Source organism: Bubalus bubalis, chromosome 4, assembly GCF_019923935.1.
Source record: "Bubalus bubalis isolate 160015118507 breed Murrah chromosome 4, NDDB_SH_1, whole genome shotgun sequence".
In the NCBI taxonomy this organism is placed as follows: Eukaryota; Metazoa; Chordata; class Mammalia; order Artiodactyla; family Bovidae; genus Bubalus; species Bubalus bubalis.
Window position 1 is genome coordinate 6,912,051 of NC_059160.1, and position 24,677 is coordinate 6,936,727.

General features: G+C 48.6%; 3 protein-coding genes across 8 annotated transcripts; 1 reads left to right on the forward strand and 2 right to left on the reverse strand.

Moving 5' to 3' along the window:
* Positions 1-1,064: 1,064 nt before the first annotated feature.
* Positions 1,065-12,109, forward strand: NDUFA6 (NADH:ubiquinone oxidoreductase subunit A6). The gene is made up of 3 exons (XM_006068927.3): positions 1,065-1,262; positions 11,077-11,192; positions 11,903-12,109. The coding sequence occupies exons 1-3, from the start codon at positions 1,124-1,126 to the stop codon at positions 12,032-12,034; spliced, it is 387 nt and encodes a 128-aa protein (XP_006068989.2). The 5' UTR covers positions 1,065-1,123; the 3' UTR covers positions 12,035-12,109.
* Positions 12,110-13,212: 1,103 nt separating this feature from the next.
* SMDT1 (single-pass membrane protein with aspartate rich tail 1) lies at positions 13,213-17,040 on the reverse strand. Its single transcript, XM_006068926.3, has 3 exons — positions 16,670-17,040; positions 14,775-14,915; positions 13,213-13,462 (listed from the first exon to the last, which is right to left on the reverse strand). The coding sequence occupies exons 1-2, from the start codon at positions 16,853-16,855 to the stop codon at positions 14,778-14,780; spliced, it is 324 nt and encodes a 107-aa protein (XP_006068988.1). The 5' UTR covers positions 16,856-17,040; the 3' UTR covers positions 13,213-13,462; positions 14,775-14,777.
* Positions 17,041-17,246: 206 nt separating this feature from the next.
* On the reverse strand, positions 17,247-23,710 carry PHETA2 (PH domain containing endocytic trafficking adaptor 2). Of its 6 annotated transcripts, XM_044942482.1 has the most exons (4): positions 22,150-22,354; positions 20,600-20,683; positions 19,695-19,749; positions 17,247-19,577 (listed from the first exon to the last, which is right to left on the reverse strand). In XM_044942482.1, the coding sequence occupies exon 4, from the start codon at positions 19,561-19,563 to the stop codon at positions 18,784-18,786; it is 780 nt and encodes a 259-aa protein (XP_044798417.1). In that variant the 5' UTR covers positions 19,564-19,577; positions 19,695-19,749; positions 20,600-20,683; positions 22,150-22,354; the 3' UTR covers positions 17,247-18,783. The 6 variants fall into 6 exon arrangements, with proteins under 6 accessions (XP_044798417.1, XP_044798418.1, XP_006068983.2 ...); XM_044942483.1 differs by lacking the exons at positions 19,695-19,749; positions 22,150-22,354 and adding an exon at positions 23,662-23,710; XM_006068921.3 differs by lacking the exon at positions 19,695-19,749 and having other exon boundaries at positions 22,150-22,207.
* Positions 23,711-24,677: the final 967 nt, after the last annotated feature.

Here is a 24,677-nt window from a genome sequence, read left to right on the forward strand (position 1 = left end):
ATAGACTCCAGACAGCAGTCAGTCTGGGGCAGAACCTAAAATGGCAAGTGACCTAGCCTGCACCATCTCAAGCTTCCTCACCTGTAACATGGGGGTGCTAACAGGACCTACCTGATCTAGGAGATGAAGGAAGATTAACAATATCTACCCACCGCCTGACATGTTGTTAGCTGTTATTTTTCCTTTTACTCTTCTAGGTTCCCTCTCTGACGTTCCGAGATAGCCTCAGTAGACAAATGTCAGGAAAGGGGCTTCCCCAGCAGTCCAGTGGTTAAGGCTCTAAGCTTCCACTATAGGGGCCATGGGTTCAATCCTTGGTGGGGGAACTGAGACCCCACATGCCACGCAGGTGTGGCTTAAACGGAATAAATAAATAAAAGAAAAATACCAGGAAAAAGAGAGGTACCCAGAATGGACGACCTAAGGTTCCTTCCAGCTCAAAATTCTGGGCTGTTTTCACAGAGTTTCATCCAGAGTTTGGGATGAAAACGTCCCCGTCTAAAATGGGAACAGATAATATAAGCTACCTCCCTGGGCTGTGGAGAAGCACAGAGAAGCCCAAGGCCAGGAGAGCGCGTGCACATCTATACCGAGCTTCGAAAGAGTTGGCTTAAAGGTGGGGAAAAACAGTTGCAGAAAATCTGCAGAGGGGCCAGGCTGACGACACAGCAGCCCAGGCGCCATTATCCACCTCAGGAGGGCCCGTGACCCGAGCGTGGCGAGCTGATATAGAAGCTCCACGAAGCGCGCGCCGATGTACGTTACCACACCAGCGCCCGGGGCGGCTCGCGGGCGTGATGCAGTGGACGCCAGTCAGCAGGCTCGGGCACTGCCGCCAGCCTGGGCCCGAGCGCCCCCTGTCAGCGCGGTCGGCCAACAGTTAGGACGCCCAACGGTAGACTGTAAGATTCCGCAGGTGAGCATGCGCAGCCTACACCTGCCTGTCTCCACCCAGAGAGAGGGGTTCCTCCGCCAATCAGAAAGCTCTGTAGCTGTTCTCCCGCCCACCAGTGGCATTTAGGGGCGGGACTTTAAGTTCTAGCCAATGATAAAAAGGATTCGTACCTCGGCCGGACCTACAGGTCGAAACGGAGTGGAGCTGAGAAGTGATTTTCTCAGTAAGATGGCGGCGAGCGGGCTCCGCCAGGCTGCTGTTGCGGCCAGCACCTCGGTGAAGCCCATTTTCAGTCGGGACATGAACGAGGCCAAGCGGAGGGTGCGCGAGCTCTACCGCGCCTGGTATCGGGAGGTGCCGAACACTGGTGAGAGGCAGCGGCTCACGCGGGGCCCGGGAGGCAGCCGCCCAAGGTCGCAGCCGTCCCGGCCTCCCGTTTCTGCCGGGCCGAGCTGAGGTCACCAACTTGAGCAGAGGTGATTCCGAGCGCTTCAGGCGAGTAGGGTCACACGAGCCTTGGTGGACCTGACCTGGCGGCGGCGCGGGGGTCAGACCAGCCGTGCTGTGCGTCGGAACCGCGCTTCTAGGCGCCCTCACTGTCGGCCCCCCAATTCTTCCTGAACCCTTGGGAGGGAGAGCAGGGACTGTCAGTGACACACTTCGTTTTGTAGATGAAGCAGTCGAGGCATTTAGAGTCGAAGTGATCTGTGCAAGGCCGAGGGCCTGAGGGCCCGCCTCTGGTGGATCTGGAACCCAACTCGAGTTCCTGAATGTATTTACAGATTCCCATTAGGTATTAAAAAAACAGGGAGGGAAACCTCTTAATTCTCTCTGACTATAAAACTAATAGATAAAATAGAAAAATAAAATTAAACTCAGTCTCACAGATAAGTGATATTAACATTTTGATATATTTCCAGTCTTTTTTCTGTGTTTATTTTTTAAAAACACATTTAATGTTATAATGTATTTGTAATTTTATATTTAATTTTTAACCTAATTACATCAAGCAGTTTTCTCCTTTTATCTCATTCGTCAAAAACGCTAGTTTTTAATGATATGATCCAGAGAAGGCAATGGCACCCCACTCCAGTACTCTTGCCTGGAAAATCCCATGGATGGAGGAGCCTGGTGGTCTGCAGTCCATGGGGTCGCTAACAGTTGGACACAACTGAGCGACTTCACTTTCACTTTTCACTTTCCTGCATTGGAGAAGGAAATGGCAACCCACTCCAGTGATCTTGCCTGGAGAATCCCAGGGACGGGGGAGCCTGGTGGGCTGCCGTCTGTGGGGTCGCACAGAGTCAGACTGAAGCGACTTAGCAGCAGCAGCAGCATTAGGTTATATAAACAAAGGGGTTGTGGGGTTTCAGCGACCACCTGGTTCCCACGTCCACCACAAAGAAACAGTACCGGAGAAGGGAAGTGAGTTTCCCAAGGTCATCCAGAAAGATGGTGGTGCCTTTTCCAGTCCCTGTGGTTTAGGTGGCCTTCTTCTGCAGTCTCCCAGGTCTTTTTACCCAGCTCCACAGGCCCCTAATATTCCTTAGGAACTCCTTTCCCTGCCCCCACCAGAACCCCTGTCTTCACTTAGGTGCCAGAGAACCAGTCTGTCCTCCTGAAGGACTACGACATCAGTTCCCTGGGTTCAGAGAGATTTTGTCTTGGCATCGCCATCAGTGCTGCTGCCCAGTGTCCCTGACCAAAGAAAAGTTGGGCAAACTGTCAAGGGCGGTACAAATGTCAGGCACTGTCGATATTCTGTAATTGTCTAATCTGACTTAGTATGTTTTAGGGCTTCCCTGCTAGCTCTGTCGGTAAAAAATCTGCCTACAATGCTGGAGACCAGGGTTCGATCCCTGGGTTGGAAAGATCCCCTGGAGAAGTGTGTTTTAATGGAGGCCACCGCTGGTGGTCTGAGAAGAGACGTGTTAAGTGACCTGAGCACCATAGCTCTCAGGGCTGCCACTTCCTTGCCTGTGTGTGAGAAGCAGTAGAATGTAGTTACGTGGACTTGCCTCTAAACCCTGGCCCTTACTAGCTGTGTTACCATGAGCAAGCTATTTCATCTCGCTGTGCCTCAGTTTCCTCATCTGTAGAATGATAAGAGTACCTTCTTCAGAGAGTTGCTGTATTAAATAAGTTTATGCATCTAAAGTGCTTGGCGTAGGGTCTGACATTTAGACACTCACTAAATGCTGGCTGCTCCTCTTGTCTTGTTACTGTTACTGTTATTTATAGGGCTTACTTTCCATGCAGAACCCAGCTCTTTACTGTATGAGAGCTGTGTCTGCTCCACAGTGTCTCTGCCCTCAGGTTGACTTTTTAAGAGGTTATCAAGGATCAGAATTTAAACGTGAAACCCATAGGATACAAGGAAGGGAGAAACCTGAGTGATCCGCGGGTTCAGGGGCTACAAATTCACAGGCCTCCAGGGAACAGATGGATAAGTGTAGGGCAGCGGCAGTCGCTAGTGTGTGAGGTGGTGTGTGTATTCAAATGCAGATAAAATAGGTTTGCCTGGCAGAACACTTCGTGGGTGCCCAAGAATGTTTTCTTGTTGCAGGGAGGACAGGAGGTGGGGAACAAGACCCAGATGACAGGAAGAATACTTTGCAAAGGGTAAAACATCAATGGCTGAACTGAGGCTAGAACCCAGGTATTCAGTTAATTCAGAACCAACACCCTCCAAGACTGTCCCGCAAATACTGTTTGAGAAGATAAGCCCAGAGTCAGGAGGGTCCTGAAAAGAGGAGGAGAAACCAGGGGATTATAGGAGCCTGTAGAGCAGGGGAGATTCCATGTAGGGGGGGCTCAAGGGGGGGCAGCACCTTTGTGGGGAGGGTCAGTGATCTGTAGCTTGTTGTTTGCTCAGGCCTGTGTACACCGGTGTCATGATATCCATCACAAGATTTCAGCTGAGGATCCAAACTAAAGATTGGGAATAAGTGAAAGTATCGATAATAACTAACATTCATTCATATCTAACATTCATCATTGTAATTACTATGTTCAGTTCAGTCGCTCAGTGGTGTCCAACTCTTTGCAACCCCATGGACTGCAGCACGCCAGGCTTCCCTGTCCATCACCAACTCCCGGAGCTTACTCAAACTCAGGTCCATTGAGTCAGTAATGCCATCCAACCATCTCATCCTCTGTCGTTCCCTTCTCCTGCCTTCATCTTTCCCAGCATCAGGGTCTTTTCTCGTGAGTCAGTTCTTCACATCACGTGGCCAAAGTACTGGAGTTTCAGCTTCAGCATCAGTCCAGTGAATATTCAGGACTGATTTCCTTTAAGATAGACTGGTTGGATCTCTTTGCAGTCCAAGGGACTTTAAAGAGTCTTCTCCAACACCACAGTTCAAAAGCATCAATTCTTCGGCGCTCAGCTTTCCTTATAGTCCAACTCTCACATCCATATATGACTACTATAAAAACCAGAGCTTTGACCAGATGGATCTTTGTTGGCAAAGTAATGTCTTTGCTTTTTAATATGCCGTCTAGGTTGATCATAGCTTTCCTTCCAAGGAGCAAGCATCTTAATTTCATGGCTGCAGACACCATCTGTAGAGATTTTGGAGCCCCCAAAAATAAAGTCTGTCACTTTTTCCATTGTTTCCCCATCTATTTGCCATGAAGTGATGGGACCAGATGCTATGATCTTAGTTTTCTGAATGTTGAGTTTTAAGCCAACTTTTTCACTCTCTTCTTTCACTTTCATCAAGAGGCTGTTAAGTTCTTCTTCAATTTCTGCCATAAGGGTAGTGTCATCTGCATATCTGAGGTTATTGATATTTTTCCTGCAATCTTGATTCCAGCTTGTGCTTCATCCAGCCCGGCATTTCTCATGATATAGTCTGCATATAGGTTAAATAAGCAAGCAATATACAGCCTTGATGTACTCCTTTCTCAATCTGGAACCAGTCCATTATTCCATGTCCAGTTCTAGAACTGTTGCTTCTTGACCTGCATACAGATTTCTCAGGAGACAGGTCAGGTAGTCTGGTATTCCCATCTCTTTAAGAATTTTCCAGTTTGTTGTGATCCGCACAGTCAAAGGCTTTGGCACAGTCAGTGAAGCAGAAGGAGATGGTTTTCTGAAATTCTCTTGCTTTTACTATGATCAAACAGATGTTGGCAATTTGATCTCTGTCTGGTTCCTTTGACTTTTCTAAATCCAGCTTGAATACCTTGAAGTTTTCAGTTCATGTACTGTTGAAGCCTCACTTGGAGAATTTTGAGCATTACTTTGCTAGAGTGTGAGATGAGTACAATTGTGCAGTAATTTGAACATTCTTTGGCATTGCCTTTCTTTGGGATTGGAATGAAAACTGGCCTTTTCCAGTCCTGTGGCCACTGCTGAGGTTTCCAAATTTGCTGGCATATTGAGTGCAGCACTTTGACAGCATCATCTTTTTTTTTTTTTTTAGAGCTTAATGAAATTTTATTTTGAAAATATGGCAAGAGTCTAAGGCACTTCAAACATTTAAATACATGTAAGACCAAAGTAAATGTGACATGGGATAAAGGAATCCATAAATACGTGGAGAACTACACTGTGTTTCTCTAGAGGCCAATGGATAGCCAATTTCTCTAACACAATTCAACTTTCATCATTAGACACAGAATTGTGCAATTAGTAATAAAAATACAGCAACATTACATGTTGTTCTTCATGTCTTCAGTTACTATGGAATATAAATGTTCAAAATACTGTGTCAATTTTATATAGATTCTCAAAAAGTATAAAACTTAACAAAAGGAAGTCTTTTCAGTTGGTTTTATCTAGGTGGCTGTATTATGTGACACAGCATCTTTTAGGATTTGAAATAGCTCAATTGGAATTCCATCACCTCCACTAGCTTTGTTTGTAGTGATGCTTCCTAAGGCTCACTCGACTTCACACTCCAGGATGTCTGGCTCTAGGTTAGTGGTCACACCATTGTGGTTTTCTGGGTTGTGAAGATCTTTTTTGTACAGTTCTTCTGTATATTCTTGCTATCTCTTCTTAATATCTTGCTTCTGTTAGGTCCCTACCATTTCTGTCCTTTATTATGCTCATCTTTGCATGACATGTTCCCTTGGTATCTCTAATTTTCTTGAAGAGCGCTCTAGTCTTTCCCATTCTATTGCTTTCCTCTATTTCTTTGCATTGATCACTTAGGAACACTTTCTTACTTCTTGCTATTCTTTGGAACTGTGCGTTCAGATGGATATATCTTTCCTTTTCTTCTTTGCGTTTTGCTTCTCTTTTCTCAGCTATTTGTAAGGTCTCTTCAGAAAACCATTTTGCCTTTTTGCATTTCTTCTTGGGGATGGTTTTGATACCGCTTCCTGTACAGTGTTAGGAACCTCCATCCATAGTTCTTCAGGCACTCTGTCTATCAGATCTAATCCCTTGAATCTATTTGTCACTTCCACTGTATAATCATAAGGGATTTGATTTAGGTCATACCTGAATGGTCTAGTGGTTTCCCCACTTGCTTCAGTTTAAATCTGAATTTTGCAATAAGAAGTTCATGATGTAAGCCACAGTAAGCTCCCAGTCTTGTTTTGCTGTGTAGAGCTTCTCCATCTTTGGCTGCAAAGAATAGAATCGGTCTGATTTCAGTATTGACCATATGGTCATGTTCATGTGTAGAGTCGTCTCTTGTGTTGTTGGAAGAGGGTGTTTGCTATGGCCAGTGCATTCTCTTGGCAAAACTCTGTTAGCCTTTGCCCTGCTTCATTTTGTACTCCAAGGCCAAACTTGCCTGTTACTCCAGGTATCTCTTGATTTCCTCCTTTTGCATTCCAGTGCTTGTGATGAAAAGGAAATCTTTTTTTGGTGTTAGTTCTAGAAGGTCTTGTAGGTCTTTATAGAACCGTTCAGCTTCAGCTTCTTTGGCATTAGTGGTTGGGGCAGAGACTTGGATTGCTGTGATACTGAATGGTTTGCGTTAGAAACGAATCAAGATCATTTTGTCATTTTTGAGATTGCACAATTGCATAATAATTATTATGTTAGTTATTATCAATATTATACTTTTACTTATTCCCAATCCTTAGTTTGGATCCTCAGCTGAAATCCCCAGTGATGGATATCGTTGACACCAGTGTACACACTGGCCTGAGCAACATTCACTGGGGCTTCCTGGGTGGCTCAGTGGTAAAGAATCCGCCTGCCAATGGAAGGAGATGCAGGAAACCCGGGTTCAGTCCCTGGGTTGGAAAGATACCCTAGAAGAGGAAATGGTAGCTCACTCCAGTATTTTTGCTTGGGGAATTCCATGGACAGAGGATCCTGGTGGGCTACAGTCTGTGGGGTCGCAAAGATTCAAACATGACATTTTCAAACATATGGCCCGGCACTATGCCAGAGGCCTTGCTGTAGTGTGGGTTCCAGGTGTCTCCCTGGCTTACAGATGAGAAAACTGAGGCACGTAAGCTTGTCTCACATCACACTGGCAGACCCCGATTGTCAGCTGTGATGCTCAGCTCAGCTCCTGCTGTAGTCTGCCCTGAATCTCACAGGGCCCGGTTATGCTGCACACTTGGAACAGACCGCCATTTGCCTGGGTGCTTGCCTCTGCATGGAAGCACAGAACAAAACCACCCCAGATTCCCTCCTTTGAAAAAAATAATAACATGCTGCTTTCTGGTTACAGTGTAACAGGGGACTTTCTATAGAAACTATTCATTTAATTTCTATTTTATTGGATACTTCTTGTACTACAGGGTCAGTACTAGATACCTAGAGAGATAGAAAAGTGATTAAAACACAACCCTGCCTTCAAGAGTTTTATGGTCTAGTCAGGAAAGTAGGCATATAACCAGATCATTAAAACCCCAAACATAATAGAGGTATGGGAAATAAGTGCTGAAATTTTCAACACTTAACACTGTATCAGTACTTTACTGTTGATAAGATGTTGTCACTTGATTTTTACCACATTCCTGTAAAGGAGTGAGGTCAGAGGTTGTTTTCACTCCTGTTTTAGATGAAGAAACAGACTGAGGTGGTTGTACCCCAGCCAAGGTCATAGTTCATGATGGTGTGGAGACCTTACCCAGCTCATCTGACCCCCGATCCCATGCTCTTTTTCATCACACCATGCTACCTTCCCATCTAAGGGTCTCCTGGCACCTGGTATAAATGCTCCCAAATGAAGTGGAGCGAATGACTGAGAACTGTCCCAGTGTCATCCTTCCTAATGTGTCGAGCCTTCCTGACTCAGAAAAGCCTTAACAGTAACTTGAGGAAGACACGCACCGTGGAAGTCACCTTCATCCAGAAGGGCACTTTCATATCTTCCTTTTGAGCCTCACAGATGTTTTTAAAATTGAAATTAAAACATTTAGGATTCAAAGAGTAAGCCAGGAATCTGTGAGTTGAGAAGGAGCAGTTGGAATTGGTTTACACCAGGGCTTCTCAGCAGCAGCATCTGTGCTGGGTGGTTCCTTGTTGTGGAGACAGCCCTGTGCCTTCAGATGTTTAGCAACATGCCTGGCCTCCACCCAGTGGCGCTATCAGCACTCTTCCCCCTCGCTGTGACCGTCAAAAATGCCTCCAGACGTTGCCAGATGTTCTGGCGGGCACAGGTTTGATGACCACGGATTTAGACCAAAGAACAGTTCAGCAGACTGTTGCTTAGCTGTTCCTGTTTACCTTCCCACAGCCTTTCTCAGTGGTGAAGGGGTGTGTTCACGGGGGTGCGATAGGAGGACAACAGCTGGGTCAAAGCTGTGGAATTTGTCTCTTTAGAAACAAGGATTCTTAACCTGAGAGGATGGGCTCTGCGGGGTCCTTGAACAACACTGTAAGCAAAACTTTGCGTTTGTGAACATTTTCCTGAGAAGACTCACACCCAGTGTGCTGGTGTGTGGTTCTGGAGACCTTGGGAAATGGGAGTCGGGTGGACACCAGCTCCCCTCGTGTGCATAGAGACACCTTGGTTTTCTCTCTTATTTTGAACTGAATTCTAGTATGAAAATGTAGGAAAGGTAAGCACCGATAGCAGGGGAAGATTCCTCATACTCCTTTCCTTGCTGCTGCTAAGTCGCTTCAGTCGTGCCCGACTCTGTGTGACCCCATAGACGGCAGCCCACCAGGCTCCCCCGTCCCTGGGATTCTCCAGGCAAGAACACTGGAGTGGGTTGCCATTTCCTTCTCCAATGCATGAAAGTGAAAAGTGAAAGGGAAGTCGCTCAGTCGTGTCCGACTCTTAGCGACCCCATGGACTGCAGCCTACCAGGCTCCTCTGTCCATGGGATTTTCTAGGCGAGAGTACTGGAGTGGAAAGAACACGACATTGTAAATTAAAGAACCAGCAACCTGGACTCTTGGCCTGTGTCTGCCAGGGATCAGTTGTCGGACGTCAGGCAAGTCCCCACAGTGCTCTAGTGGTAAGATTCCGACGTTCAGGATCCACGTTAGTTTGCATTCATTTGTGTGTCTGTCTTCCTGTCTCTTGTTGGCCCTTTTTTAAAATTCCTAATGTGATACTGTGGTGTGTTTTTGGCTGTGCTGGGTCTTTGTGGCTGCTCACAGGCTTTCTCTGGTTGCCGTGAGAGAGCTGAGGCTACTCTGTTGTGGTGCGCGGGCTTCTCTTATCCCAGAAGCATGGGCTGTAGGCGCGTGGGCTCAATAGTTGTGGTGCAGGGGCTTAGTTGCTCCAGCGTGTGGATCTTCCCAAAGCAGGCATTGAACCTGTGTCCCCTTCATTGGCAGGCGGATTCTTAATCACTGGACCACCAGGAAAGCCCCTGGCATTTTCAGTGCCCTGAATACTCCCCGCACGGTTGACTTTAGGCTCTCAGTGAAGTCGTTGACGGCACATTGGGGAAGAGCCGGGTATAACTGGCTCATCATGGCAGGCTGCGCCAGCACTCCACTGGAGACTGAGTTCTTTGTCTTGCCATCTTCTGTCCTGTTAGCACTGTCGTGAAAGGCTGGGATGCACTTCTCCTGTTAGGCCCTGCTCTTGCTTATTCTTTGGTTGAGGCAGCCTGGCATGGTCTTTCCCTCTGCAGAAGCTTTGTTTTTCTATTGCTGTCACTAAGCCACCTGTATAATTAAAGATTCGCACTTTGTTGTTGGTTAATTCAGTCACGAGGTGGCCCTCATGGTTTTCAGAGCTGGCTGTGAAAGCTCCATAGACCAGAGTGGACCCGTCACAGGAGTGGCCATACCGCGGGCATTCTCACCAGTGAGCCCACTGGTCTCAACCACAGTGCTCATGCTAGCCTGTGAGCCTGGTTATGCTGTCCGCTTAGCCCCACGTGCCCCTTTCTCCCCTCATCCCATCTACCTACCATACAAGGCTCAGTTCATGTCCTTGTCATCAGCAAATCCACTGAAGGCCAACGGCCAGAAAATGAGAATAAAATGACTAAAACCTAATTTTCAAAGACATACATGCTTTGTCGGATTCTCAGGTCACTGAGTCTGTCCCACTGTTTTAGCACTTCATCAGGGATTACTGAATATTGTGATTTTTGCAGTATTTGCACTGGTAGATTTAAGACCTAGAAAGCAGGAGCTGTTACATCTTGCACTTCCCTCTCCTTCCCCCTGGTGAACCTAATATGGCAGTAACTGCCTGCTGGATCGACACCTTTCCCTCCTGCACACGCAGCAGTCTCCCTCGGCTCTTGTTTGCATGGTACACAAACCTACACCATATGGTTGTATGTTAATGTCAGCCCTGCATTTCTTGCCAGTTGTTCTGTGTAATAATAATGCTGACATTTATTGAGAGCTTATTCCATGTCAGGCACTGGCCTAAGCATCTTTCATTCTCTCAGAATCCTCACAGCCGCTCTGGAGTTAATATGTGCTGCTCTCCTCCTCATTTCACCAGCAAATAAATACCCTCAGGCATAGAGAAGTTAATGTATACAGAATCATATAGCTGATAAGACGACAAAGCTGGGATTTGAACCCAGGTTATTCGTATTCTTGAGCTGTGCTATGCTGCCTCTTCAAATGCAGTGGGCTTGTTTCCCCAAACAAAACATAAGTTCTTGAGATAGTACCATATCTCAGGCTGCTTCACATCTTCAAGTACCTCGCTTAGGGTCAGGCTAATATTTGGTGAATGGAGTGAATGGGCAACCTATGTTTTCAGTGAGTGACACTGACTCAATTTTTGAAAAACACATTTTAACCATCTCTACCCTGAATCGTGTTTTCTCTCTAGTGCATTTATTCCAGCTAGACATCTCTGTGAAACAGGGACGGGATAAAGTCCGGGAAATGTTTAAGAAGAATGCACACGTCACAGACCCCAGGGTGGTTGATCTTCTGGTAATTAAGGTAACTGACGCTCCCTGACTGATTTAAAAGAGGAGTCAACTTGTCCAGAGCTTTCCAGATGAATATTTTATCACCAAGTTTAAAAGCAACAACTGGGTCAGCAACTGTTACCTAGTGTTTCAAAGGAACAGTTGATTGGAGGTTCTCACCTGGTTAAATAGATTATAAGATTATTCAAGGGAAAATTCACTGGTCTGCATTTTAAAACTACAAAAAGAGGGAAGTTTGAATTCTTCTTGAATCTCATCCATGCAAGTTACCGCTTTACCACGTTGCCAGTTTACAGCCAGAAGAGGCCAGTTGGCTGAGTAAGTGGAGTCAGATCCTGGGCTTGATTCTGTCTCTGTGGTCTGTCTCACTAGCATCAGTGGCAACTTCAGCATGGGCCAGTAAGTAACGTGGAAAGAATGGTACATATTGTGCCAGTCAGGGTAGGCAGTCATGGGGCACAGGCCTGGTGACCAAAAGTTATCCCCTTGGAACCAGTCAGCCAGAGGGTTAAAATATATATATATATTTGACAGGCCTCAGAGATTATTGAGTCCACCACCTCGTTTTCCAGATGCAGAAACTACGGTCTGGACAGGGCATATTACTTGCCCAAGGTCACTCAAAAAGTCAGTGCTAGAGATGATCTAACCCTGGCCTGCAGTGTTGTGTTCCTTCCACCCAGCCACTCTTGACTGAGACCTGTCCCCTCACTTGTACAGGGAAAGATGGAACTGGAAGAAACAATTCAAGTGTGGAAGCAGCGGACACATGTTATGCGGTTTTTCCATGAAACAGAAGCACCGAGGCCAAAGGATTTCCTGTCCAAGTTCTATGTTGGGCACGACCCATGAAATCACTCAGTGGAAAAGTTGCATGTTGATATTTAAATATTTTAAAGCAAAAATAAACTCAATATATGTCGGTCATTTCATGATATTCCATTGGTTCCCCACTGGGAAGCTGTACTTCTGCAGTCTCTCACGTTTTCTCTGAACAAGTTGGGTCCGGTGTACACACCACCTGTTCTTTCCCTTTTCCTGAAGTGTGGTATTTCCAGTAAATTAGATTCTCTTTTCTCCGAGCCTTGCATGTCGGTAAACAGAAGGAAGAGGCCATCTGCTCAGAAACTGTCATTCTGGGTATGGTTCTGGATGGCTTCGTTAACTTCGCTGTTTCTACAGCCACCAGGAGTGGATAGCTTGGTGTAATGGCACAGATTGTCCAAAATTAACCAGCTCTTACTATTGGAAAGGGTTAGAGCAGCACCAAGAGGCTGAGAGGTGTAGCTGACAAGCTGGGCTGTTTTTCCCTGGGTTCTCAAGAAAATGTCTGCTCAGCAGCCTCGCCCTCTACTTGCAACAGTACTGGTCCTTAAAATGAAGTTAACTTCCTTCTCAGGCCTTCTGCTAGAGACACAGCTGTTCAGTGCACACACAGAACAGAAATATTCCCTTTGTGAATTGAGGTATAGCTCAAGTGACAAGAATACATTTTGACCCCACTTAAAGAACTGCGATTCATGGGGTCGCAAAGAGTCGGACACGACTGAGTGATCTGATCTGAAAGAACTGTTTGCTCTGGATGGTGGCGGTCTCTTCCATCCCTGGACAGTCTAAAGGCTGGAGAAGGGGCTTCAGTATCTGTAGGTACAATAACCCTGAGGATTCGCAAATTTTTCAGCACCAACAACCCCTTTATTATTTTTTCAGCTAAGGAACCCACCTTTTGCTAAAAAGTGGTATTTCTCAAGGACTTATTTTAACACTCAAAGCTGCTTCTGATTGCATGTGCTAACTAACTAGCCAGTGTTCCTCAGCACAAAAGTTTCAGCCTTTAGTTAGCCTGTACAGCTGTTAGGCTTTTGTAAATAATGAAAATTTGTCCCAGTTTCCCCAAATTCCTTTGTTGATCGACAGGGGCCTGAAGACTCTGGGTTGTAAGTCAAAGACCTATTTGTTCAGCAGATAGAGATAGGACGGCAGGGACAATAAACTGCAGCTACAGCCAACTCGAGAGACTTCAGCCGTCATTCAGGCACACAGAGCTGATGTTTATTATGTTTTTTCATGATCTGATTATGCTCAGTGAACAGCACATCTCCGGGAACCTCCCAGAGCCTAGGGATTTGAGCCGTGGTCACAGACCATGCAGGGGTCTTCACGGGGGTTGGGAGGCTGAGGGCTTTCCCCGGGCCCATCTACGGATGGAAAGGAGGAGAGGCTGCAAGCATCACCATTTCTTAAGTTAGGGCTTTCTCCTTTCTGTCCTTCCTCCAGGCCCTGCAAAAAAGGAAAGCAGCAATGAACTGGCTGACAGAACAGACCTCTAACCATAGACTGAAAGAGAATTCCACAGAGGTTCTACCAAACATGGCAGGAGAAAGGCAGCTTTGAGTACACTCAGTTATTCATTCATATATTTACATTCACCAGACCCGGCACTGGGGCCCCAAAGATATTAAAAAAAAAAACAAAAAAACATGTTTCCTGCAGCAAAATGTAGTCGAGTAGAGTTTAGGGTATATCTTAAGTGTATAATACTGAATACCACAAGAGGTACTGGTCAGTAAGGGGGCAGAGCAGTCACTTTCAAGTGCAGGGATGAGGAAAGATCTCTTCATCAAAGATAATGAAGAACTGGTAGAAACAGCACAGTGGGAAATAGCCTTTCAGTCGGGAAAAATAATGGGCTACTACTGCCTGGGAGTGGCTAAGAGTGCGGAATTCAAGAAATAGTGAATAACTGGGGGTAGGTATGTGGAAGATAATATGGGAGATAAGGCTGGAATAATAGGTGTAACCAGATCATGGCAAGCCTTAAAAACCAGACCAGAGAGTCAGGACGGTTCTTATTTACAACAATAATACAGCCAGTCAGCACATAGTAGGGCACCGGAAGTCAACACAAGAAAGCTGAATGGAACTGGCCCTGGGGAAAGGTTTGTGAGCAGTGTATAAGCCAGGCTGCAATGCCTGTGTACAGACTACTGGTAGCCGGAGCTCACTGATAAGGCCTGTAGTTTCTAAATTTCAATGTGGAGCTGGTGAAATGAAGCTGTGATGGGTGTGTAAGGCATATTAAATTATCTACACAGTTTGTGGGTTGAGAGAATTGAGGGTACATAAAGGCCAAATGGGCTTCCCTAGTGGCTCAAACTGCAAAGAATCTGCCTGCAATGCAGGAGACCAGCGTTCAATCCCTGGGTCAGAAGGGAAGATCCCATGGAGAAGGGAATGGCTACCCACTTCAGTATTCTTGCCTGGAGAATTCCATTGGCAGAGGAACCTGGAGGGCTACAGTTCATCAGGGTCACAAATCAGACACAACTGAGTGACTAACACTTTCAAAGGGCAAACAGAAAAGGGTGGTTGGGATTCAACCTGGTTGGAAGAGACCCCAGTGAATTTGTAAGTCAGTAAGATAGTTTCCTTCATCCAACATAGAGAAAAGGTTACGTAAAAGACATTAGCCAGCAAGTGTGTCAATTCATTAAAAGTCTGTGCTCCTGCTTGTCTCCAAACCACATCACAGTTCGATGCTCCACCCTACTTCCGGCTCCTGGTCCATGTGTAGGGGAGAAGCAAATCTTACCTGTTAGTCGTCGTCATCGTCGTCCTCTGGAACAAAAATGTCATGTTCCTCAAGTAGAGCAGCAAAGTTCTTGCTAATGAGCGTCCCAACATAGAGAAACGGGATCACAATGGAGAACACACGGAGAAGGCCGAAGGACATCTGCAGAGGGTCAGAGTGGTGGCTGTGAGCTCCAGTGCCCACTCTAGCAAGACCACAGAAGGCCTGTCCCTCTCAGGGGCATTCCCTCCTGTGGATCTCAGATTCATTATAAGCAACTTGATTTTAAAGTCCTTGGAAAAATTCGGAGCAAGAAAAATGATTAGAAGAAGAGATAAAGTGATTCTATGGCCATCAAACTGTACACCAGAAAGAAAAATACAAGGCACTCTTACAGACATCTAAAAATTAAGGCACTAGCTATTATTACTTGCAGATGCTTTTAAACAGCTAAGAAAGTACTAGGAGCTGGACTAGGGAAATAATAGTTCAGTTCTGCTTGAGTAAGTCACTACTACTACTAGTATTAAGTCGCTTCAGTCGTGTCCGCCTCTGTGCGACCCCATGGACTGCAGCCCACCAGGCTTCTCCGTCCCTGGGATTCTCCAGGCAAGAACACTGGAGTGGGTTGCCATTTCCTTCTCCAATGCATGAAAGTGAAAAGTGAAAGTCAAGTCGCTCAGTCGTGCCCGACTCTTAGCGACCCCATGGACTGCAGCCTACCAGGCTCCTCCATCCATGGGATTTTCCGGGCAACAGTACTGGAGTGGGGTGCCATTGCCTTCTCCCTAGTAAGTCACTAAATACATGCAAATGGATTACAAAATTATGAACATGTACACTGAAGAGAGATTCTGTACAGTTCTCTAACTGGTTCCCTGGTGCCTGACAAATGTGACTTCACTATATTACATTTTAGAAACAGGTGTATTTTGAAAACTGAGTATGTCTTTATAGTAAAAGACTATTTAAATAGACTTGAGAAGTTCCAATAAAATCTCAACATTTCCTCTCATTATTTCCCTACAGGGGTTTGCCCTCAAAAAAATGTTTTTCAATCGTGCCTCTTTAAAGGCAGCCTTTCCCTAACAGCTGGACCCTGTTTCTTGCTGTGAAACAGGTTTGAACTCACTTTGTGTAAGCTTGCGTCGGCCAAAATAGCTTTAAAAGAATTTGTTTTTGTTTTGTAACTCTCACACAGCCCTGGAATTTAAAAAAAAAAAAAAAATCCCTGTATAAGGGATTGTTCTTATTTTACTGGAAAAACTCCAAGGGTACTGAGGGCATGTAATAACACTCAGTAATGGGAAAACAGGATCTGGTGGGGGCTGTACCAACAGTAAGTCTGAATTCCAGAACCTAACTCAGCTGTTAGCTATGCACACTGGCTTCACTACTCTGGCCCCTCATTTTTTCATTTGTAAAAACAGATTGTAATAATTCCCTGCACACCTACTCACATGAATTAAATACTAGTTCCAAACTCACAAAAAGATAAGGTCTGTCCCACGAACCGTTTATTTACAAATTCGTTTTTCATCCCATCAACTATGAAGTACAGACGTAACAAGACTTGTCTATACTGTGTGCATAAAGCAGAGCCCTTTGGCTCCAAAGAGCCAGGGCACTGCGCTCCTCTGGATGAACTAGTGCAAAGTGCCATCTTTCTCCGCTCTTGACCCCCATCTTCTGTCTCCCGGTACCCGGCTCAACAACGACCACTAACTCAACCGGCCACTTCCTCCCATTTGTCAAAACTAGCAGTGCATCAGCGCAAAACTTTGTCCTTGATCCGGCTTCCGGTCTAAGGCAGTCGTTCGACTGGCCTTTGCTCCTGTCCATCAGCGTCAACCTGCACACACTCCCCACAATGATTGGCCTCGGCCCCTTCGCCCCGCCTCCAGGCAGACACTCACTTTCACCGGTTTGGGCAAAATGGCGCCGCTGCGAGTAACGATGACCGACCTCGTCGGTACCAGACTCTGACCTGAGCAGCTCCGTCCGGCGGAGACATCACCACCTTTCCTCAGGCTCAGCCAGCTCCGGGAAGCCCCAGATCCGACGCGTACCAACGCCAGCCACCGAGCCGCTCCGGACGCCATCTCCCAGCTCCGCCCCTAGTCCGGGCCCGGCCCCAGTGACACCCTCAGGAAGAACGCCGCCCAAGCCTCGCGAGTCTGTAGGGATCAAACGAGAGGTCCGGCTCACAGACTTGCGCAGTGTACCTAGTTCCTGCTGCGGCGCATGGTGACGTCACGAGGATGACGCCAAGGCCCGGGTACACGCCTCATTCCAGGCTTGGAGGGTGGGACCATCTGACTGGGGTTGTTCTTGTGAAACTTGCAGATTTCTGTTATTGTTCCCGCACCCAGGACAGCCAGGGCTTGGCCGAGGAGGGAGTTACTGAAATGAAAGACCACTTTAATTGAACTTCAAACTATTTTTTAAACACTTTAAAAATACAATTCAAATTTATTACTTGTGCTACTGAAATGATTTTGGAAATTTATTTCATGCCACGGTATATGTTATGTACAACCAAATGGAAAATATATCTGAAAAGGGGGAATATATATCTGAAAAGGGGGGGAATGGGGGCTTTCACACAAACTGCTAAAAAGGAACCAATACGAGTAATAAACATGGTGTTTTAATCGTATAAAAAGCACTGTAACAATAAATATAACCAAAAAACCTATAATATCTGCGTATGAAACAAGAGACACAGGCTGTGGGGCTCCCATACAGGGCTAGGAAGGTAGCCCCTCTTCTTAGGAAACAAACCCAGCTTCCTCGGAGCAGGTCCTGGACCCTGGGCAGCATTGCAGCCTCCTGGACTGAAAAAGGCTCTTAAGCTGAAGACTCTAGGCCTAGTTGGCCCCTCGTCAGGCCTCATAAGACCCCAGTGAGGGAAAGAGGCTAAGGGAGAGATTGTGTATACTGGACCAGGCTCTGAATCTTCCATCCAGCCGCTGCCACCAGAATCAGGATGCCAGGCTGATCGGCCTCTGGCCCTGTCCACCCAGTCACTTTGCCTCTCAGAACAACTGGTAAAGAAAATGCTTGGCACCATGCTGGTGACAGTAGAAACCAGAGGGTCTTGGCAGATACACGCTGGGTAATAAGAAAGACTGAAGCAGTTCCTAGGGGTTTCTGGATCGGGAATACCTTTAGGGGCCCAGTCAAGAGAGAAGAGTTTATCACAGGGTGCCAGGAATCCTATGTCCAAGCTCCTAAAATGCCCAGGACTGAAATTCAAAGTCACTGACTTTCCCAGGGAGCCCACTTCAGCTTCCCACTTGGCAGTTGAGGACAGAGTTTCTGCTAACAGAAAAGCTACTGGCCCCTCCTGGGGCAGTGACCAGCACCATCTGTTGACGGGGCAGTCATGGAAAGAAGAGGGGCCCTAACACTTTCTGATCAGGATAAATCCCTCTTTACTAAAGGCCCTCTCTCACCAAAGGGCCCTGTCTTCACTGCAGGATAGGGGTCCCATGTTCAATCTTCTCATCACTCAGGAGGAGCCAGGCCCCAGAAACCCCTGTGACACAGTAAGTCCACTTTTTCTGACAGTGTCAATCCCTCAAGCCAACACTTCAGGCAACTTCGGGTATTTACACAAGATTCCCCATGTTGGAAACTGTAGAATCGTATAGGTGAAGGTGGAGTGACCTGTGGTCATGTGATATTACCCACTTCATTAATATCCCCTGAGAGAGGGGCAGTCCAGCGCAGAGTCAGCAGACCTGAGTCTTGCCTTGTGACTGCTGAGCAAGCCACCTCTCCTCTCTGGGCCTCAGGAAATAAATGGGTTGAAAGTTAATGATTTTGCAGTTCCCTCTAGGCATGAAGGTGGACTTGGAACCTGGGGGGAAAAAACCTAAAAAGCAGGAAGCAGAGTGCTCACCTCAAAAGCAACTTCAGAAACCAGTTTAAAAAAAAAGAACCTATAAAACCTTAAACTCCTGAAAAAGCACTGGCCCTGGCATCCTGACCAGCAGGACAAGGGCTGAACCCGAAGGGCCCAGGCTCAGGGTCTGTCCTGGTCCTTGCATTCTGGCTGGTTCTCCTGGGCCCTCTGCAGCCAGGCCCGCCTCAGCTCCATAATCTCCCGGCCGTACCACTCATGCAGGGTAGAAAAGCAGGAGGTCTCAGGGGACACGGGGCTCTGCCCCCTGCCTAGGAGGAGGCTGGCAGGGCCCTGCAGCTCCCACTCAGCCAAGCCCCGCCCTGCTGGCCGGCTGCCCCCTTCTTCCACCAAGCCTATTGGGCTGCAATCTCTGGAGAGGGAGTGGCCGTTCTCCAGGCCAGGGGACCAGCGGTCAGGAGCCTGGGGCTTGCAGCGGCCGGAAACGGCCTTCCAGGATGAGCGGCGGTGCAGGTCCAGGCTGTGACGGGCTTCACGCAACTGGCTCTCCAGCTCGCGCACCACCAGACGCATGTAGCCAAAGCTTGCCCGAGACAGCGCCTTCACCCAGGCCTCCTGGGCCGCCGGCCCATCTGCAGCGAGCAGGTGTGGGCGCACCCCAGGAGCGTTGAAGCGGATGGCGAAGGCAAACTCTTCAGGCACGGGAGCCTCGGCCAGCTCCACCGTGCAGCCCTCCAGCACCACGAGGCTCAGAGGCGCCCGGCCCTCTCGACTCTCAAAGGAGAACAGCAGGTTGCCCTTGAGGACAAACCAGCACCTTCGGCCAGCGCCACTGGGGGTGGGTGGCGTCCCTGCGCCTCCCCAGGTGCGCAGGAAGCCTGTGTGGTCTGCCGGGGAGTCGCTCAGTGCGTAGTGGGTCACACTCCTCTCGTTTAGCTTCATGGCTCCCAAGAAAACTGTGAGATGACAGAGGCGAACAGCGATCAGAGAGGGAGGCGGTGCTTGCACCCCGTGGGAAAAAGAGTCCTGGCTCTGGAGGAGACCTGGGCCCCAGCCCGGTGGCCTCTTCTTACTTTCTGTGCCCTGAGGTTCTGTGTCTCCATCTGTGAAATGGGCTAGTCTCCCTGCCTTTGTTCTCAAAGGGTTGTGAGGATCATGCAAAAAAAAAAACAACAAAAAACCTGGTTATCAGAGGACTCAGAGAAAAGGAAAATGTAATTTGTGTCAGACCAGGAAGTATGGCAGGGCTGTGAACAGCTTTTTAAAACCCAAAGGAAAAGGCATCAGCCGGGCTGAAATGAACCCCAAACTCATAAAAACCACTGTGCTTACATCACCCCCTAATCTGAGGGTCCCTTAGCTCCAACCTTGAAGCTAAACATCCAGGGTTTCCGTGGGCTCCATGGGTCCCTGCTGGCCTCTCCATTTGATGGCACAGTAGTCCTTTAGCTGCCTGCAGGGCCCGATAGGGCTGGGGTGGGGCAGGCTTGCCTCATTCCTCGATCAGTGTGGGTTCAGATAGGGGCCTTCTCAGGAAACAAGTACAAACACAGGGCGTGGTGGAGTAGGATCAACCTCAACTACTGAGTGTTGGTGCCCCATACATGTGTGCTAAGTCACTTCAATTCTGTCCGACTCTTTGTGACTCCATGGACTGTAGCCTGCCAGGCTCCTCCGTCCATGGGATTCTCCGGGCAAGAATACTGGAGTGGGTTGCCATTTCCTTCTCCAGGGGATCTTCCCAACCCAGGGATCGAACCCAGGTCTCCCATGTTGCGGGCAGATTCTTTACCATCTGAGCCACCAGAGAAGCCCACACAAGTGGCATATAATCCAACTGTTCTCCTGACTCACAGAAAACTGAGACCAGAACAGTGAAGGTGAACTTCCCAGGATCACGTGGCCAGTGAGAAGCAGAGCTTGGTCTCCTGATTCCCTCACCTCTTTGGGGGGCAAGTCCTGGCAGTGACCCACTTACCCGCAGAGCTCCCTGGGCAGGGGTGGGGGTCTCTCTTGTCTGGCCACACGGCTCAGCCCTTTGACCACGTGGTTTCCAGGACACCTGCAAAAGAATTCTCAAATATAGTCAATCCATCCTAAAGGATTGGACTTACTCCTACTCAGCCTCCTATTCAGCCTCAGGTCAAATGAAACCACCACCTCCTCCAGGAAGCCTTCCCTGACCCCTGATAATCTACTGCCCTGCCCAAAATACACATACACACACAGGTCCACCCAGGCCCTGCACTTACGAGCAATTTAAGGATCTGAGTCCCATCATCCTGATCATCACTCTTTGGACCTCAGCGCCCTGCCCTCTAAGGCTAGGTCAGAGTTAAGTGCCCACATAGCTTGTTGCTTTTCCCTTTTAGTACTTGCCACATAGTTTATCTGCGGTCTTTAAGTGACCTAATTTGAGAGGCCTGCCCTGATCACTATATGTAAGGTGGTCCTGATCAGGAAGGTGGTCTGATCTAAGGTGACCCAACAGCAGCCTTCATCCCACAATGATCTCCTTTGTGTTTACAGCGCTGTCCCCAGCCCCAGAATGTCTAGAACCAACCAACTGGACTTGGTTCCGGTAGAACCTCCCCAATATCCAGCCCTTTGCAGGGCTTGGGGAGGTCCTCAGAAAGTATTTGTTAAAATAACTGAATACAATCGTGGACAAAATAAAGCCCCTCCTTCCTGGAGCCTACATTTCCGAGGGGGAGGCACACTGTAAAAAAAAAGAAAAAGAAAAAGGACAAAAATAAATAATAATTAGTGTCTTTTAAAATCAATTAAATAACGTGAAGACCCGTCTTGATAAGGGCTATGGAGAGAAGCAAGCAGGGTCCTGAGATGGGGGCTGGGCCGGTCTCCGATGGTGGTTGGAGGAGAAGGAAGAGAATAACACAGATGGTTGGTTCCTTGAGCAGTGGCCTCGCCTCCCGGCCGTCCAGCACTGGGACGCGGAGAGGAGATCCGCCGACCTAACTGTCTCCCCTCCCCAGAGAAGGACGTCTCCTCCCCACCCGCTTCCCGGGTTAACGAGGCCCGCATTTCAACCCCGGCGGGAATCCGCTGCACTGCATTTTTCTAGATTCTTTTGTTAGAGGAGCGGCGGGCTGGGGCGTGGGACCCACTGGCCATGGCCACCGCGGGGGGCTGGAGGTGTCTGACCCGCTGTCGCCCAGAAACGGGGTGGGCTCACCGGGAACTCCGCGGCCAGCACCGCAGACTCGGGGCGCGGCTGCCGCCTCGGTTTCCCCATCGCGCGGGGAGCGGCCCCGCCACGTCCCCGCGGGCCACGCCTTCCCGGGGCCGCCTCCTCCCGGGGCCGCCTCCTCCCGAGCCCGCCGGGCCCGCTCTCACCTCCACGCCCCCGAAGCTCAGGAGCGCGGCCCGCGGGGTGGCCCGGGGCCATTTCGACTCCGGACCCCACGCCACCGTCTGTCCGGGCCGCTAAACGTGGCCGCGGGAGCCAAGAGACCCCGCCTGGGCGGCTCGAATTACCGCCCTCACCCCTCCCCGCCCACTACTCACTAGGCCCCGCGATCCACACCGGGGGAAACTGAGGCCTGGCCGGCCGTGCCCGGCGTGAGGCCCAGTGCTGGTCAGCGGTGGCCGGCCTCGAACCCGGAGTCCCACCTCGGGCCATCCGGGGACCTCAGACCCAGGCCACCTCCCAAGAACTTCGGGACCTTCTCTTTCCCCCTCTCCAGCCCCCCTCTCCCCGCCCGGCCCACTTCTCGCACAGAGCCAAGTCTGGGACGGCCTCGGCCCAGACGCCTCCTCTGGGCGGGCTCCTATCCAGTCCGCGAGGCCCAGCCCAGCTTCCCAGTCACCCAACCCGGCCCCCTGGAGTCGGCTGGATCTCCGCTTCCGGGGTGGGGAGGGGGGATTATTCATTTCTGCTCCCTTCACTCCTGCCAGCCTAGAACCCATCTTCAGCGCCCAGGCCCTGCCTGGGGTCAGTGGACAGCTAGGCCTGCGGTAAAAGGACGCAGGAGTGCACAACCAAAGACGGGGGAGGCTTCCTGACAGCCCCGGGAGCCTGGTGAGCTCAGAACATCTGCCCATGAACTTGCTGGTTGTCTCCTCGAAGAGCTCTGGCCCTGGCAGTTCCTGCAAGAACTCGCCTCCTTCCCAACCCTACCCCAAGGCTCTTAACTCCTCCAAGGTCCTTCACATTATTTAGGCCTCAGTTCCTGTCCCCTCCCCAGCCCTGAGAAAGCAGCCTGCCTGCGGGTCTCTATCACATCCCTGGTTTGTATTTGCATGATAACACTAACCACTTCTAAAAAAAAAAGTTCCTTACATTCACGCTTTTGTTTCCTGTTTATTATCTGTCTCCCCCACTAACTTTTATTCAGTTACTAATAGACACCATAATAAATGAGATAGGAGGCAATAAATTCTGTGGAAAACATAGAGCAGGGGTTAAGGGGTCTGGGAATGGGGGGGGGGGTGCGGTAGGAAGGTTGCAGTTTTAAACAGAATGGTCACAGTAGGCCTCACCTAGAAATGTGACTTTTGAGAAATAATTGAAGGAAACGAGGGAGCCATTCATGCCAGAATCTGGAGGGAGAGCATTCCAGGCAGAAGGAACAGCTAGTGCAATGGCTCTGAGACCTGCTGTGTTTGAGGAACTGCAGGGAGACCCGTGTGTGTGTGTGTGTGTGTGTGTGTGTGTGTGTGTGTGTGTGTGTGTGTTGGGGAGTGGCAGGAGCAGCAGGATATGGGGTTAGAATGTGTGGGGTGGGGCTTTGTAAATCTGTGAGGGTTGCTACTCCAGACTGAAACGAACGGCCATCCCCAGGTCTTGAATAAGGTTTTTTGCCGGGGTCCAGCCCCGGCTGATCCAGGGTATTCGAAGGAGAGACGGCGTAGGTGAGGGTCAGGAAACAACTGCTTAATTAAATGTTAATTAAGGATATAAAGAGTAATAGAATGAGGATAGCTCAGTAGGAAAAGTCAGTGCAGAAAAGAGGCTGAGTAGCTTGGTTTACGTGGGAGACCAATAAAACTTCAAGACGAGAAGTTTGCACCACTTACGTAGGCCGCAGGCGTCCTTCCGTTCTCCCGAAGGAGAGGAGACACTGAGGCCTCCCCGGTCGGATCTTAGAAGCCCAGGCATAATTAGCAAGCATGGTAGGTTCCGCGCTCCAGATGGAGACTCAGCCAGAATTTGAGAGAGAGCACGACATGGGGAGACGAAGTTTTGGTGAACAAGGCCCGCACTTTATTTTCCAAAGTAGTTTTTATACCTTAAGTTATGCATAGAGGATAATGGGGGAAGGGGTGGAGTCATGCAAGGACAGCAGTTCCTGGTTCTAATCTAAGCCAGGCTTTCAAACTTATCATATGCAAAAGTTCAGGTGATTGATATCATCTTCTGGCCCGGAGGCCTGTTAACATTTTAAGAAACTTATTTTTCTCTAAAGGTGATTATTCCAAAGTCAGGCACCAGCCTCCAAAAAAGCATTGGACAAAGCTGCATTTTACGTTTCTATACACCCATTATATCAATCAATACACTGCCAAGGACACAGTAGGTAAGGAGTATGGAGACTTAGCAGCAAACATTGGCTCAATAAGTGAAAAACCCTTCACCAATACAATTTCTAATCAATCTTTTAACTACTCAAAAGAATCTGTGTTTAGACAGTTTAGAACATCTGCCTCTCACAGTTGGGAGGCTCTGAACAATCACATGTGGCCGGAAAAACCTATTCAGGCAGGCTAGAGGATTTCCAAAGGAGTTTGTAGGTTAAACACTGTCACACCCAGGAATTATTAACTGGAGCTGTAAGCTAATTCTTTTTTCAGAGAGAGGTAGTGGGGGACAGCCCCCTGTAAAGTCAGAGATGTAGGTGAAAGCACAAAGCAGAAAGTAGGCAGACTCTGGTTTTGGGGGTAGATGCTCGAGAATTTCCAGGGGGACTCCTGAGGCTCGATCCCACCTTTGCGTATGCCAAGCCTCCTTCCTCATGACCTTTGCCACGGGCGGAGTGCCTCACGCTGACTCCCGGCAGTGACAGAATTCTAGTTGAACTATTCCAGATCCTGAA

Bases quoted from the DNA above. Each gene is read 5' to 3' on its own strand.
- NDUFA6 (XM_006068927.3), top strand. From the start codon at position 1,124: ATGGCGGCGAGCGGGCTCCGCCAGGCTGCTGTTGCGGCCAGCACCTCG. The intron at 1,263-11,076 runs GTGAGAGGCAGC...TTTTCTCTCTAG, and splicing joins TCGGGAGGTGCCGAACACTG to TGCATTTATTCCAGCTAGAC. The intron at 11,193-11,902 runs GTAACTGACGCT...TCACTTGTACAG, and splicing joins TTGATCTTCTGGTAATTAAG to GGAAAGATGGAACTGGAAGA.
- SMDT1 (XM_006068926.3), bottom strand. From the start codon at position 16,855: ATGGCGTCCGGAGCGGCTCGGTGGCTGGCGTTGGTACGCGTCGGATCT. The intron at 14,916-16,669 runs GTGAGTGTCTGC...GACCCTCTGCAG, and splicing joins TTTTGCCCAAACCGGTGAAA to ATGTCCTTCGGCCTTCTCCG.
- PHETA2 (XM_044942483.1), bottom strand. From the start codon at position 19,563: ATGAAGCTAAACGAGAGGAGTGTGACCCACTACGCACTGAGCGACTCC.